Here is a 16,504-nt window from a genome sequence, read left to right as displayed (position 1 = left end):
GCAAGTGAAAGTGCACTGCATGGTGGGGAACAATTTTCTCCCACCATTCAACTACTACATTCCTCTGAGCTCCTGAGAGGCCCATAAAGGCTCATTCTACAATCAAATTGTGTACACAAGCATCAGACAACCCAGATATATGGGGCCCCTGATACATAAGAATGATCCTACATGCAGATAGCAGAAAACCCACATCGGCTTGGAGATTAAGAATTCAGGCAATACAACAAAAGTTTACAATCTGCAACTATGTTCAAAATACCTACAATACCACTACCCAGGTACCATGAAATATGTACACATGTAAGACCAAACAGAGCAAGCGCATTTCAAAGAGTCTAATAAGAGAAGCCTGTCAACACTTTCACCTTAGCCCCTATTTCTACTAAAAGCAAAAAAAAAAAAAAATTATAAATGTTAACCAGATTTCAACCATAAGTCACCTGTGTGGCCAATGCTAGCAAACTCCTCAATCCTCACGCAGATAACACCCAGATTAAAGCTCTTCAATGTCAATTAGCAGGCGTCCGGGCACATCTTCAAACACTAGTGTACATTCTTATTCACAAGGTTTCTGCGTCAATCCAATTTACAGTCACTGAAGTTTTTTCTTCCTGCAGAAATAGGAAAACCATAAAGTTTAATGTCTAGAGGCATAGATTTGTACAGTTGGAACCTGTAGATTAGTGATTCCAATGTATGGCGATGGAAATAAAAAAGATATGGACATAGAAAGACAGGAAAAAAAGAAACGGACAAGTAGTCGAGTACCAGTACCTTATAGGCTCAGATTTGAGATCGAGGTGGAGATCCTTGTTCAGAACTGTAGACAGATGCATATGAGATGGTATCCTCTTTCGATAGGGCCACGAAATTCAGTGGTGCAGTTGACAATCTTCTCAATTCCTTGAAGTATCCATTTTGGCGTCCAGAGTGAGAACGTGGTGTCATAAGCTCAGGTGTGGCACATCCAACGGAGAGTCGTCGAGTCGTGGGAGTCATGGATCCATTTCCATTTCCACGTAACCCGTTTGCCTTGTTAAAACTGTTACTCCTTTTAGGGCTTGGCTTAGATCCATACATGGCCTCCTTCTCAGTAAGGAGCAGATCTTGTAACTTCTTTTGATCCTGCCAAAGAAAAGGAAAATAAAGAAAATAATTTTTGTCTGATAGGGAAATAGATGGAGAAGTGTGACTTTTAAACCAACAAATACCTTGAATCGTTTCTTCTCCTCCTCTTTCTTTTGTCTTGCAAGTTTATACTCCTCCAAAATCGCCACTAGACGCACCTGCAAATAGAAATTGCACATTGTTTCAGAAAAAATAAAATAAAAACAACCACCAGATATCTCTGAGATGTACCAAATTCCCCACTAACCCCATCATATAGAAATGGCATATTTCTTTCTTCTTCCCAAGCAAATACCTTGTTCATCAGATTGTCTACAATACCTGGATATAAAGTTCGAAGTCAGCTAACAAGAACCCAAAAAAGTAATAATGGACACCCAATTTGTGGATAGTGCCTTCATAAAATAAACTACCAGGTATCTTGTTTACTGCCACTCGAGCCCGTTCAGCACGTTTGAGGTTTATATGGGCACCTCTTCCTGCACTGTAGCGGTTCTCGTCCTGCATCTCAGCAAGTGTTACCTTCAGATCATGCTCAGAAACCGGGGCCCATAAAAGCAATGAGTTCCAAATAAAACATGATATAATTCCATTTTTACATAAAATTGCACAAAAACTATGAACAAAAGAAAGCATGCATCTTCCCTACAACTTTTCTGTAACCCCAATAACACAAATGGTATGGAATCTTCATAGATAACTGTTGAGTTGGGTGTCTTGAATTCAACCTGGTTGGGGTCCGAAATAGTGTGACCCGGATTAGGCCCGTTTATTGCCGTTTGGCCCGGCCCGATTATGGCCCATTTTATATGAAGGGATTTTAAGGCTTATTTTCGTTGTCTTGTCTTTGAGAAGAGGGTTGAGACCTCAAAAGGGGGAAAAAGGGTGTACTTGGGTTTCTTGTGGGTTGGGTTGTGAGATATTGATCTTCTCTTGTAATCTCTTGTTCTTATAGTGGCTTTTCTCGTTGCCTCTACCGTGGATGCAGGCTTTGCCGAACCACGAAAAATCTTAAGTGTCTTTGTGTGATTGCTTGTGTTTGCCTGCTTTGTTTTGGTTCGCCATTGAAATTGCAGATCGCTATTTTAGAGGGGTTTTTCACAATAAAAACTGCTTACTTGGTTATAGTCTTCAAGCCAACTTTCCTCTTCACAAGCAGCAACCCATTTGTCAATTCTCTCCATAATTTCTTTCCTGCTTGTAGATTCTTCCTTTGCTTTCACTACCTGTGCTTCAATGTTGGCCAGGAGTTCAGAAGGATCCACAATACCTGAACAAGAAGATAGCATGATGATCAATGGCACCATGGTCTTAAATTTCAGCCGAAATCCAAAATTTCGGCCTAAATATTTCGGTTTCGGTCCAAACCGACACTGAAAGTACATTAAATCGGTCGGTTTTGTACAGGCACCGAAATCTGAAATTTCGCCAAAATTTCCACCGAAATTTTAAGATTTCAAAATTTCGTAAAATACTGAAATTGCCGAAATTACTGAAATTTCCAAAATTTCATAAAATACCGGAACTGTTTTTTCAGAATTTTACATGAAACCGACACCGAGACCAACATTTAAATCCTCGGATGGTACTGCAAGACTAGATACATATTGCGGCTGCATTGAAGATAAAATTAATACCAGAATCTATCAATGCATTAGCCTTCTCAGGAGCTGTGCTCATATCTGGTTCAATATGTGCCCTTCTACATATTTCTTCCAACTCTAACCTTTTCTTCAGAACCAGTTCTTTCATTCTGCTTGCTTTCTGTTTAGTCAGTCTTTCAACCTCAGCTGCTGTCTGTCAAACACACAAAGAGAAAACTAAGAAACTACTGTTTAGATATAAACATAAGGTTGAGTGGGGGCCAAATTTAGAACCTGAACAATCATTTCCAGTGAAAGAACACCAGATTCCGTAATTTCATGCTCTGATAATTCAACGATAGAGATAACCCTTCCAAATTGACTCCTCTCTTCCTTTGGTGAATCCATCAAATTCCATAGTTCAAACAGAGATGCCGCAAAATCTTTCAACTACAAGTCCAAACAGGAGTTTATTTATTCACATAACACACGACATAAAAATTTTGAATCATGCTTACTCTTACCTTTTGAACACGATCTTTCTTTTCTAATTTCAACTTAAGGATTGCTTGAGCTAGACCGTCCAATGTATCATTGCTGATGTTAGTGGATTTTCCTGGACCTGCCTCGCGCAAACTTGGATCCACTTCACTCACAGTCTTCCCAAAATCCAGGCCCAGCACGCCACATAAGACATGCACTTCATTTACATATTCGAGAACCTTATGAAGGCGATCAGTCTGATAACAGGGGAGACCAATGTCAGGGTCAGAGCCGAAATTAAAAAGAAAAAAGCATAAGATGCATAAAACCATCTAGGTGAAAATAGGCACCCACACACTTGTGCATAATTAACTTCAAGAATATTATTGTAATTACTGTTTTCATTTCTCATAATTACTTTTTTTCAAGACACACATATAGCCACTTCTGTTTAATTATGTTTGCATAGTTGCTAAATACACTTAGTGGTGACTTGTAAGTTGAAAGTACAAAAAATATAATTGAAATCAAGAATGCTATCAAAGTAATATAGTTCAGATATGGAAAATGGCCATAAGGTCGTCTGGGAGATAACTTCTCAGATACTTCAGTATGGGTATCAAATTACACCATTGTTGTTTCAATACCCCTACTCTATGCTTGGGCAATGGATACACACATGTTCCTTCAAAAACATTGTGTCAATGAGGTTCAGGTGTGTTTGGTTTTCTTTTACGCATGCCCCCTACTTTTATTTCCACTAATTCCTCAGCGGTCCTCCGTTTTGAAAGGTGGTAAGACGTGCAAAGAGGCGTCAAGTTATAATGTTGGTGAAATTCTTAGGAATTGGAAAGTGGGGATGCATGAAAAAGGAGAGAAAAGGGAAGTAGCTCTGAAGTGGACACCTCCTTCCCAGGATGGGTAAAATTAAATTTTGATGGCAGTTCTAAAGGCAACCCAGGCATGGCGGGCATAGGTGGGCTTTTCCGAGGCTCAACCAGGTGAAAAATTCTCTCTTATTCAGGCCCGGCAGGTGTGTGTGATGTGAATGATCTGGAAGCAAAGGTGCTACTATGGGACACGAAATGGTTTGCGGTCAATGATTCCAGGCCATTGATCATGTGTCTTCCTGCGCTGGGATGTTTTCCGATGGGCTTTATTGGGTTTTAGTGTAGCTGTATAATGTTGCACAATTGGGAGGTCTTGTCCCCATTGTTATAAGTTGTTTTTATAGCTATAAATAAATTGTTATCTTTCAAAAAAACAAGAAGTTGTGATGTGTGCAGCTCTTCATGCCTTCCCTAGGGTAACTGGTGAACTATCATTTCAGTTATAAATTGGCAATTAGTTTACAATCCAAATGGCCAAAGAGCCAAATGTAAACTAGTATGCAAGCTAGCAAAGTTTCAAAATATAGCTAAATCTCATTACAAGGGACAGGAACTTTATAAGATAATAAGAATAACAAAAAGAAATATTGATGGACTGTGTAATGGTGATCGTCATTGGATATTGACGCATATCTTAAATGAAATTTTTACATTTATAAAGATCTGGATGTTGAGTTTTTTCATGTGTAAAGAGATGCAAATGATGTAGCCAACTCCTTTGCCAAAGAGTGGACCAGTAGAAATGTTTCAGTGACTGCACAAACTCTCTACAAAAAAGAAACAACAAATTGACAGAAAGCATCATAACTTAGCGTACCTTCTCCTTTTGCAGGGCACGGAGATGTGTCTGATATTCATCAAGCCTTCTCAATGACAAGTCGTGTTCATCGACAGTCATGGGATTAGCCATAGCATCGTTTAATTGTGAATAACCTGAAATCTCTCCACTAATCTTTTCAACAAGTGCTTTAATATCTGCAAATTGTTTGATGCGTTCCTCTTTCTTTACTCTCAGATCTTCTAACAGTGGGGTGACGGATGCAAGTTGTTCTTTCAATGAAGCTAGCTTTTTCTCTGTCTGAATACAAAAAATTTACAGAACAATGAGCTCACCTGAGGCTCATATTTCATGATAATTCTAAAGAGTATGTTCTTTTAAAATTCAAATCAAGTATAAACATTGTAGGGCCAAAGAGACTAGTGGTGCATCCACAATCACAACGGTAAAAAGGTTAACATTAGATTAATAACAAAGGGTTGGAAATGATTTGGAAGAAGGGAATAAAGAAACATCAGCTACCAAAAGGAACCTAATTTCCAATAACACAAGACTGGACACCAAAAATTTCAGGTTTCCCTTTTAGCGGCTGGATTCAAACCAAACAAAGGCAACTAGTTTTCACCTGATATGTTTACCATGGTAATATTTTGTATTTTGCAATAACTAGTATATTACTCTATTTGTACAGTTATTTTTTCCTTATCAAACAAATAAATATTAAATGGGAAAAGGTCAGAGAAATTCCATAAGGACCAAACTAACAATTAAGTTTCAGGCAAATGATCCCAAGCTAATAATTTATTAATGAGAGGATATGCTATGATCAATCTCCTGAAATATAGGCATGAGCCAGTATGAGCCACTGTGTTGGAAAGAGTTTTTTACCCAGCAGATACAGTTTCTAAACTAAAATATTTCAAAAACAACATGTTATATGCATGCACCAAATGACCACTAAGGTGGTCTCGGAAGAAGTGGAGGACTACAAAGTACCAAAGTAAAAAATGTTATGTCGAAAGATGTGCCTTTGGTACTTTTGACCAATTAAGTAGGCAGTTTTGTACAGAAAAGAGAATTAGCTTTACATAACTATGAAGGCGCAATGTCAATCTAACCTAGTTTAGCAAAACCATCAATTGCCATCCGTTAAGTGCCTCGGAAGGTAGGAGAGGGATGCTTTCTGTAAAATTAGGGGAATCAATATAGATCCAGAAAGAGCTTTTGCCCAAAACTAAATGGGCCAAATCTAGCCTAGCCCAGTTACAAGTTTTTGACGGGTAACTTCTTCCCTCCTTGTACCTCTCTTTCTAAGTAATATGATGGTGCCTTTTCAAAAAATAAAAATATAAAAATTAGAAGTTTGTTCTGATAAGCCTGTGGTTTGAAGGGTCAAAAACCATATCTAAATTAGATCAAATGACTGTTTCATTAGTCTCTTTTTTCTTGAATGCCATTGATTGCTTCATTTGTTTAAGAATTAAGACTTTATAACATATATTGAACATCACATACTAATCCTGTAAGGTTATCTCCTAAGTCTTTAATCCTGAATGATGCTTCTTTTCCAATACAATTGATCATACTTCAATTTTGTAATTAGAAGCTAAATCCTAGTCTAGAATAAGGCATGGTTATTGTAGTTCTAAAATCCTCCATAAAAATGCATGCATAGTACGCTTTTTCCCAAGCAATTATTTTTCATCAATTCAAAGGAAAAAAAGGGCTATAATGTGAATATGATTCTAGATTGTTAGAGTAACAACTAACACCAAATATTGGTAGTTCATCAATCTCATAGTTGATTTCTTAATGGAATTGTAATTTTCTGCACACTGACATCGACATGGGCGAAAGTAAGTTGCCCTAGTACATTTGAGAGCACTCCACCGATCTTACCTTACACGTGCAACATTTAGCTCAGCATAGAGTTGCAAATGCCATCAACAATTGGCTTCATCCACACACGAGGGAGCTTCAAACTCATCAAAATGAGAAACCACTGGTGTGAACCCTTGATTTATCTGATACACATTCAACTAATTCAGCTACCTTTAAAGAATGGCTAGGGCAACCAGGTCCAGAAATCCCTAAGAAAATTTTCAATCACTTTGTAGCAGATGTTGATCTGCGCATGGAGTGCTAGAGTTATATAATGTGGGTTTTGCTAACGCCCATCGCAAAAGGCATTTCGCGGATGGCCTGTTGCATGTGAGAGCAGCCACATCATGGATTAAGACACAATCTGCTGAAAAGTGAGCCGGTGTGGCTGCTCTCACATGCAACAGGCCATCCGTGAAACGCCTTCTGCGATCGACGCTAGCAAATCCCATATATTGTTATTGTCATATGCTTGGGGGCAGTTTGGTTTCTAAAGGGATATTCTTAATCGAAAGATTCCAGGTTCCCTCACTTCTGCTACTAGGTACAGATAGGAAACGAGAATGAGGATCCCGCTTACCACTGATTTCCTCCATGAAAACTGTGCGTGCAATTCCAGATATGAGTTGGAATGAAACCCACAACTGTGTTCGGGGTTGAGTGGGTTCCCTCAACTCAACTCAACTAAGCCTTTGTCTCAAACTAGTCGGGGTCGTCTAATGAGTGGGTTTCCTATTGCTGCTTTATTAAGCATAGAGCAAACAGCTCCATAATCTTCCCCACCTGTAATATGCCCAAGTATATACGTTGCGCACTAATCACATGGGAATTGCAATCGTCCATGCAGTGTTTCAAAATGTGGATGCGGGTCAAAATGCAGCCAAGAAAAATTCTTGTCGACTCGGCACGAATGCGGCCAAGAATGCGGTTGACGTGGCTGAGTACTCGGTTGATGTGGTCATAAGTCGGGTGAGTCAAAGGAGTTTTTATTGACTCTGTAGGGCAAAACACGAAACACAGGGGCAAAATGCGGAACACGGCCAATGGAAAAGGGAGTCGACTCGAGGAGCCTACAATGACGCGAGAGAGTTTTAAAACTATGCATCCATGAAAGGGGCAGGCAGGGAGTGCAGCTGGAAAGGCTTACGATCCGTTGCAGTGTTGCTAGAGTATTGGAATAATTATAGGTTATATTAACAAGAAGCTTTCTCAACAATACTCTCATGGGAGCTAATATTGCCTTCTATATCTATTTCAAGCAAAAGAATATGTAAGACATTAATTGAGACAAAAAGATTCTCGATTTATTTGGGTACAATTCTGACAAAAGGATTCTCGATTTGTTTGGGTACAAGTCTGACAAAAGGATTCTCACCACTGTAAGATTTTCAGCATGCTCATTTTTTTGAACGGTATATTAGGCATGCTCATAGATACGTGAAATTTTATTTGTCAAAAGCATACTTTAAAACCGATGTTTTAAAACTCGTCAACCCCGCTTGGAACTAGGCCATGTCGACACGGTTTGAAGCCTGTCGAGTTATAGGAGTCTAAATCCGGCCGAGTTCATTTGAGTCAAAGGTCCAATCTCAAAATTGTTTTGACAGCCTTCCTGTCGACAGTTTGCCTCCTAGGGACGCCACACAAAACTGGATAACAGGGTGCAACAAGAATAGTCGCATGCAACCAAACCCTGAAGAATGTCTCGAAAGGTTAGAGAGAGCACACTTCGCATAAGTTTACTCATGCCATCACAAACTCACAATACATCTCCCTACATGAACCCATTGAATGGCCCAGACCCATGCAGTATCAGCTGCATAGGGATCACAGCAGATGAACAGGTGGTTTTTCAGAAGATTTGAAATATGAAAAAAAAAAGGGGAAGGTTTTCGAATAAAAATACAGGTTACTTACCTTGTTTATTTAAACACCTCTTCACGAATTCCTTTCTCTTCAGTATCCCCCAATCTCGTCACCGTTCCCATCCAAAGTCAATAGCATCACCAATCGCTAAAGTCCATCAACAATCACGGCCTATCTTTCTCAGGCCGCCGTGTTTTTTTCTTGCTTTGGTTTCACGCACCATTATCACCCTCCTTGATAGCCCCTCATTTGGTCACTCATTTGTCTCCATAGAGGTGCAGAAGGCCAAAACCTAATCCCCGAAACCTGTCTACAGCTGCAGCTCCTTAAAAGTGAAAAAGGGAAATGATAAATCTGTTACCTTTGTTTAACAAGCACGCCCCCTTCTCATGTTTTCGTGAATAATGAGGGAGGGTAATGGATAAAGAAGGGGGTGAATTTATCAGCACTACGTTTTTCCTATGGAAGACTAAATCATTTGACTTGGCCGAGTCAAGGCTTTACTTGGCCGAGCTGACTCCAGAAAGAGCATGATCAAGCTTTCGACATGCTTTGGTTTGGTTTGGTTTCACGCACCATTATCACCCTCCTTGATAGCCCCTCATTTGGTCGCTCATTTGTCTCCATAGAGGTGCAGAAGGCCAAAACCTAATCCCTGAAACCTGTCTACAGCTGCAGCTCCTTAAAAGTGAAAAAGGGAAATGATAAATCTGTTACCTTTGTTTAACAAGCACGCCCCCTTCTCATGTTTTCGTGAATAATGAGGGAGGGTAATGGATAAAGAAGGGGGTGAATTTATCAGCACTACTCTTTTCCTATGGAAGACTAAATCATTTGACTTGGCCAAGTCGAGGCTTTACTTGGCCGAGTCGAGGCTTTACTAGGCTGAGCTGACTCCAGAAAGAGCATGATCAAGCTTTCGACAACATACAAGTTTTAAAGCACTATTTAAAAGTGAAAAATACTATAAACATGACTACATGATATATCTCAAACTCAGTAAGAAAATATTGTGCCCCTAGATTAAATAATTAAAGGTTCTTGAAAAGTGAGGATGCAAATAACAGTGCGGTGGCGGGGAAGGGATCAAGAGCTTGGAAATCTATCACCTCTTCGCGGGATCAATTCCACAGAAACGTCAGATTTAAAGTGGGTATCGGCACCAAGGTTAGATTCTGGTGTGATCTATGGTGTGGGGAGTGTCTTCTATTGGAGGAATTTCCGAATTTGTTCCGATTGGCCGTTAATCCAAATGCGGCAATTGCTGATTATGTGGTGCGTGATACTGGCTCCTCTAAAATATTTTGGGATATCAGAATGCGTCGGAATTTAAAAGATGATGAAATCGTTCATTTCGAAAGCTTACTGAGCACCTTGTCAAAATGTTACTTATCTCCTTTCCGTGAGGACGTGTGGATATGGATCCCTGATGCTGATGGGGTATTCTCGGTTCGCTCCTTTTTTAAATCGATGAACGAAGGCAGTGACAATCAATCTAAGAAGGCACGTGTATGGCTCACAACGATCCCTCCTAGAGTTGCTGCATTTGCGTGGACCGTGGTATCTGGTTGTATTAACGCTTGTGAAAGATTGAAAAGAAGGGGAATCCAGATGGCGAGTAGGTGCGTCTTATGCAATAAGGCGGAGGAACGCATCGATCATCTATTTATTTGGTGCCCGTATGCTTATAGATTGTGGACGGCCATCATGAGATCGTTCGGATGCTGTTGGGTGTTCCAAGGAAGCATATGCGATATAGTGCTGAATTGGCGTGGTAGTCTTAATGGTTGTCTGGGTCAATCTTTATGGAAGGCAATCCCTATAGCTGTATTGTGGCACTTATGGAGGGAGAGGAACAACCGAATCTTCCTAAACAAAAGTAAGGGATTCTATCATATCGCGTTAGAAGTAAAACTTTCACTGATTGCTTGGATAAAGGCTAAGGGTGGACTTCCCTATCCGGTTAGCATCATCCTTAGAAACTGGAATCAGGTGATGTCGGAAAAAAAAAGTAATTCTTGTATCAAACCTATGTGGTCCCCTCCCCCATGCAGATGGCTAAAGCTTAATTTCGACGGTAGTTCGTTAGGCAATCCGGGATTGGCGGGTTTTGGCGGGATAATCAAAGACCCGGATGGTAGAACCATAATGACGTATGCGAGTTCGGCGGGGATTTGCGACGCAAATGAAGCTGAAGCGAAGGGCCTCCTATTTGGATTAAAGTGGTTTGCAATGAACAATCTTGGGCCGCTGATGAATGAGGGCGATTCTAGCAATGTCATCGCATGGGCATAAGGGAGATGTGGCGGTCCATGGCGTCTATATCAGATTATAGAAGAAATCAGAGATTTGATTCGGATTTTAAATCCGCTGCTTAACCACAAGCACCAATCTGCAAACTCAAACGCAGATGCTTTGGCTAAGACGGGAGTATTCTTAACGGAGACAAGGGTAGTATACCCTTCTGCGGATGAAAATGCGATGTAATTCAGTATGATTTTGGTGCCCATGCACTCTGTACTGTTTCAACTTGTGGGACATCTTGTCCCCTGATTTCAAATAAAATTTGTTACCTTTAAAAAATATATATATATAACTTGTAAACAGGTTGATCCCAATTAGATACTGTTAACTTACCAACTTCTCTAACAGCTTCTCAAAAAGCTTAAGCTGTTAGAGAAAGGAGTTATTTATCTTTTATACTTTAACACTCACCCGCACGTGTGGCCCACTTGGCAAACACGTGGCACATGTGGTCCCACTTTGGGCCGACCATCGCAAGTGGATTTTGCTATCCGGGAGGTTTGAACTCGAGACCTTTGGCTCTGATACCATGTTAGAAATGGGCTAATCCTTCAAGAAGAAAAGAAGAAGAGTCTATCTCCCTCCACACCATCATCTCTTTCTCTCGTATCTCTCTCGTATCTCGTTTTCCTCTCTTTATCTCCCTACAGTTTCTCCTCAAATCTTCCCTAAGATCTCTCTCTCTCTCCTACTGTCTCTCTCGTATTTCTCTGTTTTTGTTTCAAACTTCTAAAATCTCTCTCAGTATTTTCAATATCTTCATTTCTCTCTCTGCAAATCCATTTTCCTCGGCCGTATTTACTCTCTCTCTTTCTCTCGTTAGGGTTGCCATATGGAGTGTTGTTTTCTTGTCCTTCATCCTTATCTTTGTTTTCCACCATCTATATTTGTTGTGTTTCATGTCTTTTGTCTTCCTCTCCAAGGTACCCACCAAGTGTTTGATAAAATATCTCAAAGGGGTTTTGTGCCTTGAAAGTCTTCTTTTCGTTTCAAGTTGAAGGCATTCGGCCTCAACTTGAGGGGGAGTGTTGTCTTGTATTGTTTTTCTTGTTGTCTTGTATTGTTTCTTGTGGTTCTCTTATTTTTTGCTTTGATACCATGTTAACTTACCAACTTCTTCAAAAGCTTAAGCTGTTGGGGAAAGGCGTTATTTATCTTTTATACTTTAACAGATACAATGTATGACCAGGCATCAACCCATCGAAGCTAAGCACACCTAAAATGTAGCGGAAATCATAATTTATAACTGAAGATACTTCCAGGTGAACAAGTGTAGAAACTTGAAATCGCATAACAAATGTGACCGAAGGACATAATGTATCACATATTTCACCAGTAATCATTAGCAATTCAGGTGTATCAGAGGCCCAAAGCAGTGCAACCATCAGTCAGACAGTCACATATGACTCATCAATTTATGAAAACATATACTTCGGTTTTTTTATAAACAGAATCGGCTCTTTTTCAATAAAAGACACTGTGCATGACCTGGTAAAAATCCATGGGAGCTAATTAGACACTAAACATGATGTGACACAAATCCATGGGAGTTAAGAAAACATAAAATGGGACGAAGGCCATAATTTATCTCATATTTCACCAGTAATCACTAGCAATTCCAGTGTATCAAAGGCCAAAGCAGTGCAACCGCCAATCAGACAGGACTTACAAATTTCCAAAAACAAATAATTCAGATTTCACTTATAAACAGAATCAGCTTTGTTTTCCAATAAAAAAGCACGACTTTCTCAATCTCATGCACAATGTAAATAACTTTGAATGCCCTGAAAAACAAATAACTCATCCTAACTACAAAACCCAGATTTTATGTTTGATGATGGCAGAAGTGTTAAAGGCTTAAAGCAATGAAGACAATGGGGAAACAATTGATGCATAGGCGATCAACTGAGAAAAGGAAAACAATTGAATACATCTTTATCAGTCCTAGTAGACCGGGTCTAGTGAGAGAATACCTGGGAATGAAGGTTAAGTTCCCCAAGGGAGGCGGTGAGTGCTGCAAGCTCAGCTTCTTTGGCTGCAACAGACTGACGAAGACGTGCTTTTGCGTTGCTTGCCTCATCAACCTTCCTCCGGTACACTTCCAGGCACTCCTTCTCCAGCTCTAACAGCATGCGGTCCTTTTCTGTTTCAGTCTCACCTATCTCGTTCCATATATGCTGCGCCAACAATAAACGCAACAGTTCCAAAGTTAAAATTATAGTTCAATTCATTTAATTTTTTTGAAGCCTTTCTTTAGAGAGAATGTAACTAAACATGATGCATTACGTTGGAGAAAGAACAAATTCCCAATCACGTTTAGCTGAATGTAGAAGCCCCAATTTGAGAGAACTTATGAAGAAACAACCTATGCCACAATTCCACTTCAATAAATAATGAAAACATATTAAACTTGTTCAAGAAGAAAATCATAAAAAAAAAAAAAGATGCATCATGACTAAAGCCTCACAAATTCAAATTTCATCATTTTTTCTCAAATTTCTCGAGTCAACAATTCATTATAAGAAACCTGTTATACAACAGCTGCACATTTCAACCAGATCACTTTCTTTCGAGAAACTTCTCTATTGGAAAAAAAAAAAAAAAAAAAACAACATTTTCAGAAAATCAACTATTTTTAAAATTTTAAAAAGGTAAATACTTGTTCCCCATTCTTTCAATTTGAAACCCAAATTATATATTTTCAGACTACCTACTTTTGGAAAAAATAACAATTTCACTTCCATACAGACTATTTTCTTCAATTTCTCAACAAGCCATGAATTCTTACCTGTTTGGATTGCAAGAAAAACATTTCTGGCAGAAAATCTTTTCTTGGAAATTTTATTCTTTCTACGATTTAGAGGGAAATGATATAATTCTGGTCAATTTAGAGGGATAACATGATAAATTGAAAGACTCTCCAAATAGAAATTGAATAGGGTTCGTTTAAGTTGTTTTTTTTTTTTTTGGTGTTGTGTAAAAAAGGTAGGAGATTTTAGAAATATTTTTCTGTTCAAAACATTTCCAAACCTGTCATCTAACACCACATTAAGCAAGCAAAATGGACCCAAATTTCAGTTAAAACAGAATTAAAATGTCTACAAAAAATATAACACCTGCACAATTCAACCAGATCAATTTAGTCCAAGGAAAATTAAAATTAAAAAAAAAAAAAACAAATAAGATAATAGTACAACATTTTCAGGAAACCATCAATTTTTTATATTTTAAAAGGTAAATAATTTTTTCCCATTCTTTCTTTTTGAAACCCAAATTCTATCTTTTCAGACTACCTATTTTTGAAAAATAACAATTGCACTTCCATACTGACTATTTTCTGTAATTTCTCAAAAAACCCATGAATTCCTAAAGAAAAATTAATAATAAAAAAAGAACTAAAGAAAGCATAAACCTATTTCCCCCAAACCAGTCATCTATTACCACATTAAGCAAGCATAATGGAACAAGATTCAGCTAAAATAGAATTAAAATGTATGCAATCAAAAGAAAGGGAAAAATCAAGGAAAAAAGAAAGAAAGAAGAAAAGGACCTGGAGTTCCCTAAGCAAAGCTCCACAGCTAGTATCCATAAGGAAGCTTCTAGGGTTTTCGATCACCTGCATTTGTGCTGAAAAAAGGGAACTTTTTTGCGGCCAAATTAAAGAAAAGAAAAAACAGAGAACCTAAACCCTAGCTCTTTCCAAACCCTCGCTCCAAAAACCTAGATCCAAGTCCAACACAGAATCAAGCTCGAGGGAAAAGAATGCCCAAAAAAAAAAAAGGAAAATTTCGAGCTACATTTATGGAAACAGCGAAGACATCAGATCTGAAAATTTCAAGCAAGAAAATTAACCCAAAGAAGAAGAAGAAGAAATTTAGGGTTTCTGACGAAGAAAATGGAATGCTGTCAAAGCGGGTGAAAAATCGAGTGAGGTTTTAGGGTTTTAAAATGGAGGAAAACGGCATTAAAGATCAGAGAGAGGGACAAGGTTTTGATAAAGATGTTGAAACGAGTGAGAGTAGAAGAGAGTGAAAAATAGTGAAAACAACGAGGCAAAAGTAGTCTCTTATTTGATAACAGCACTCACCTCTTGTTTTCTATTTAGTTGGTAGTTGGTTCACATCCAAAAGCTATCCACACCAAAAGGAAGTTGTACATAAGAATAACAGTGCTGTTACCAAAACACATGGATCGCCAATTGGGATATTTTCAAAATGTCATAAAATTGGAGGGTAGGAACTGTTGGATATTTTCAAAATGTTTTGGGGCAATTCAAAATATTTGAAAGTGTTTTATCAAAATAAAAAAGAGAAATTAAAACAGATTTTCAAACAAAGGAGTTTCGGTCGATCTCATATTGGAATTTGAAAATATATATGATTTCCAAAAAGGTTTGGCCTGTCGACCGTAGGTAGTACGGTCGACTGCGGTTGGATCGGAAGAAATAAAAAGCCTAGAAGTATATCGGCGGGCGACCGTGGATGCGTGAAAATCTATCATTTGGGAGAAAAGTAGACACATATTTTTACTTCCAAATTTGAATCTCTTCATGTCCTTTTGTTTTCCAACCGTCATCCAAACTCAATGGACACTTTATGGATGATCCAAATTAGTTATATCACGAAGATGCGTGATCTAACGGCCATTGTACAAAACTAATCTAAAGGGTACTTTGAATGAATGCTTTTCACATTGAAAAAACATCTATCGCTCTATAAAAAGAGCAGAAAATCTGTCTTTTGATATATAGTTATTGCTGGATCTTTTTTCTCTTGAAATCCCCTATTCTTCTGTTTTTAAAGGTTGAGTTTTATATAACATAATGCTCTAAATATTGTTTTTCTGCATAAACAGTTTTGAGTGAATTTCTCTAAGGCTTGTAATTCTTAAAGGGAGTTTTGGGTTTGATTCCGCTTGTGCAAAGCTTCGTCAAACATTTGTAGGATATTCCTACAAGGCTTCATTGTATCTTAGGGGCAACTCACGGATCCTCTTTGCACACTACTGGTGGGGGCAAAATTTGTCTTAAGGAAAGCGATTACGCGCCTTGAAGCATCACTTCTTGTTGATTTTAAATCTCAATCATCACCCAATCGCACTAACAAGAACTCTCACCCATGGAGATTTGCCCACTATATTGAAGAGATTTTGAATCAGGTGGTGGGTTAGAATGTTTCTTTTCAGTAAGTTAGAAGGTTGGTTAATAGTGAGGGGGATAGACTCGATAGAGCATGGGCCTAAATAGATAACTTGGAAGTCTTTGATTTAATTTCTACCTTCCTTAAGAGGCTACTTTTTGTTCACTGTAAGTATACAGTTTCCCCTCTTAGCTGTTTGTAATCCCTTTTCTGACCTTCTTAGTTGGTTTGGTTGTTTTTTTGTTAGCTTATTTAATAGATCCCCTGTTTTTCAATTAAAAAGGAATAAATTATGAACTCTCTGTTTACATATTCGCACTCATTTCTTTATTTTAAATTTCTTAGTATCATCCAATTGAAAATTTTTATTGCACAGACCTATCTACACATGAGACCAACAAATGAACGGTTTAGATCTTTCAAAATAGTGGGCCCGACTATATATTTTGT

General features: G+C 38.5%; 1 protein-coding gene across 1 annotated transcript; it reads right to left on the bottom strand.

Annotated features, from left to right (window-relative positions):
• Nucleotides 1-178: 178 nt before the first annotated feature.
• On the bottom strand, nt 179-14,939 carry LOC143863517 (65-kDa microtubule-associated protein 6-like). Its single transcript, XM_077374198.1, has 12 exons — nt 14,467-14,939; nt 12,890-13,093; nt 4,905-5,165; nt 3,239-3,454; nt 3,009-3,164; nt 2,769-2,928; nt 2,250-2,401; nt 1,545-1,632; nt 1,379-1,452; nt 1,215-1,289; nt 778-1,128; nt 179-614 (listed from the first exon to the last, which is right to left on the bottom strand). The coding sequence occupies exons 1-11, from the start codon at nt 14,536-14,538 to the stop codon at nt 787-789; spliced, it is 1,800 nt and encodes a 599-aa protein (XP_077230313.1). The 5' UTR covers nt 14,539-14,939; the 3' UTR covers nt 179-614; nt 778-786.
• Between the last annotated feature and the right edge of the window lie 1,565 nt (nt 14,940-16,504).

Source organism: Tasmannia lanceolata, unplaced genomic scaffold (genome assembly GCF_043159265.1).
Source record: "Tasmannia lanceolata isolate RefF3 unplaced genomic scaffold, GAP_Taslan_0.1 ptg000044l, whole genome shotgun sequence".
In the NCBI taxonomy this organism is placed as follows: Eukaryota; Viridiplantae; Streptophyta; class Magnoliopsida; order Canellales; family Winteraceae; genus Tasmannia; species Tasmannia lanceolata.
The sequence above is the reverse complement of the archived record's forward strand: the minus strand, read 5'-3'. Positions and strand labels throughout refer to the sequence as shown.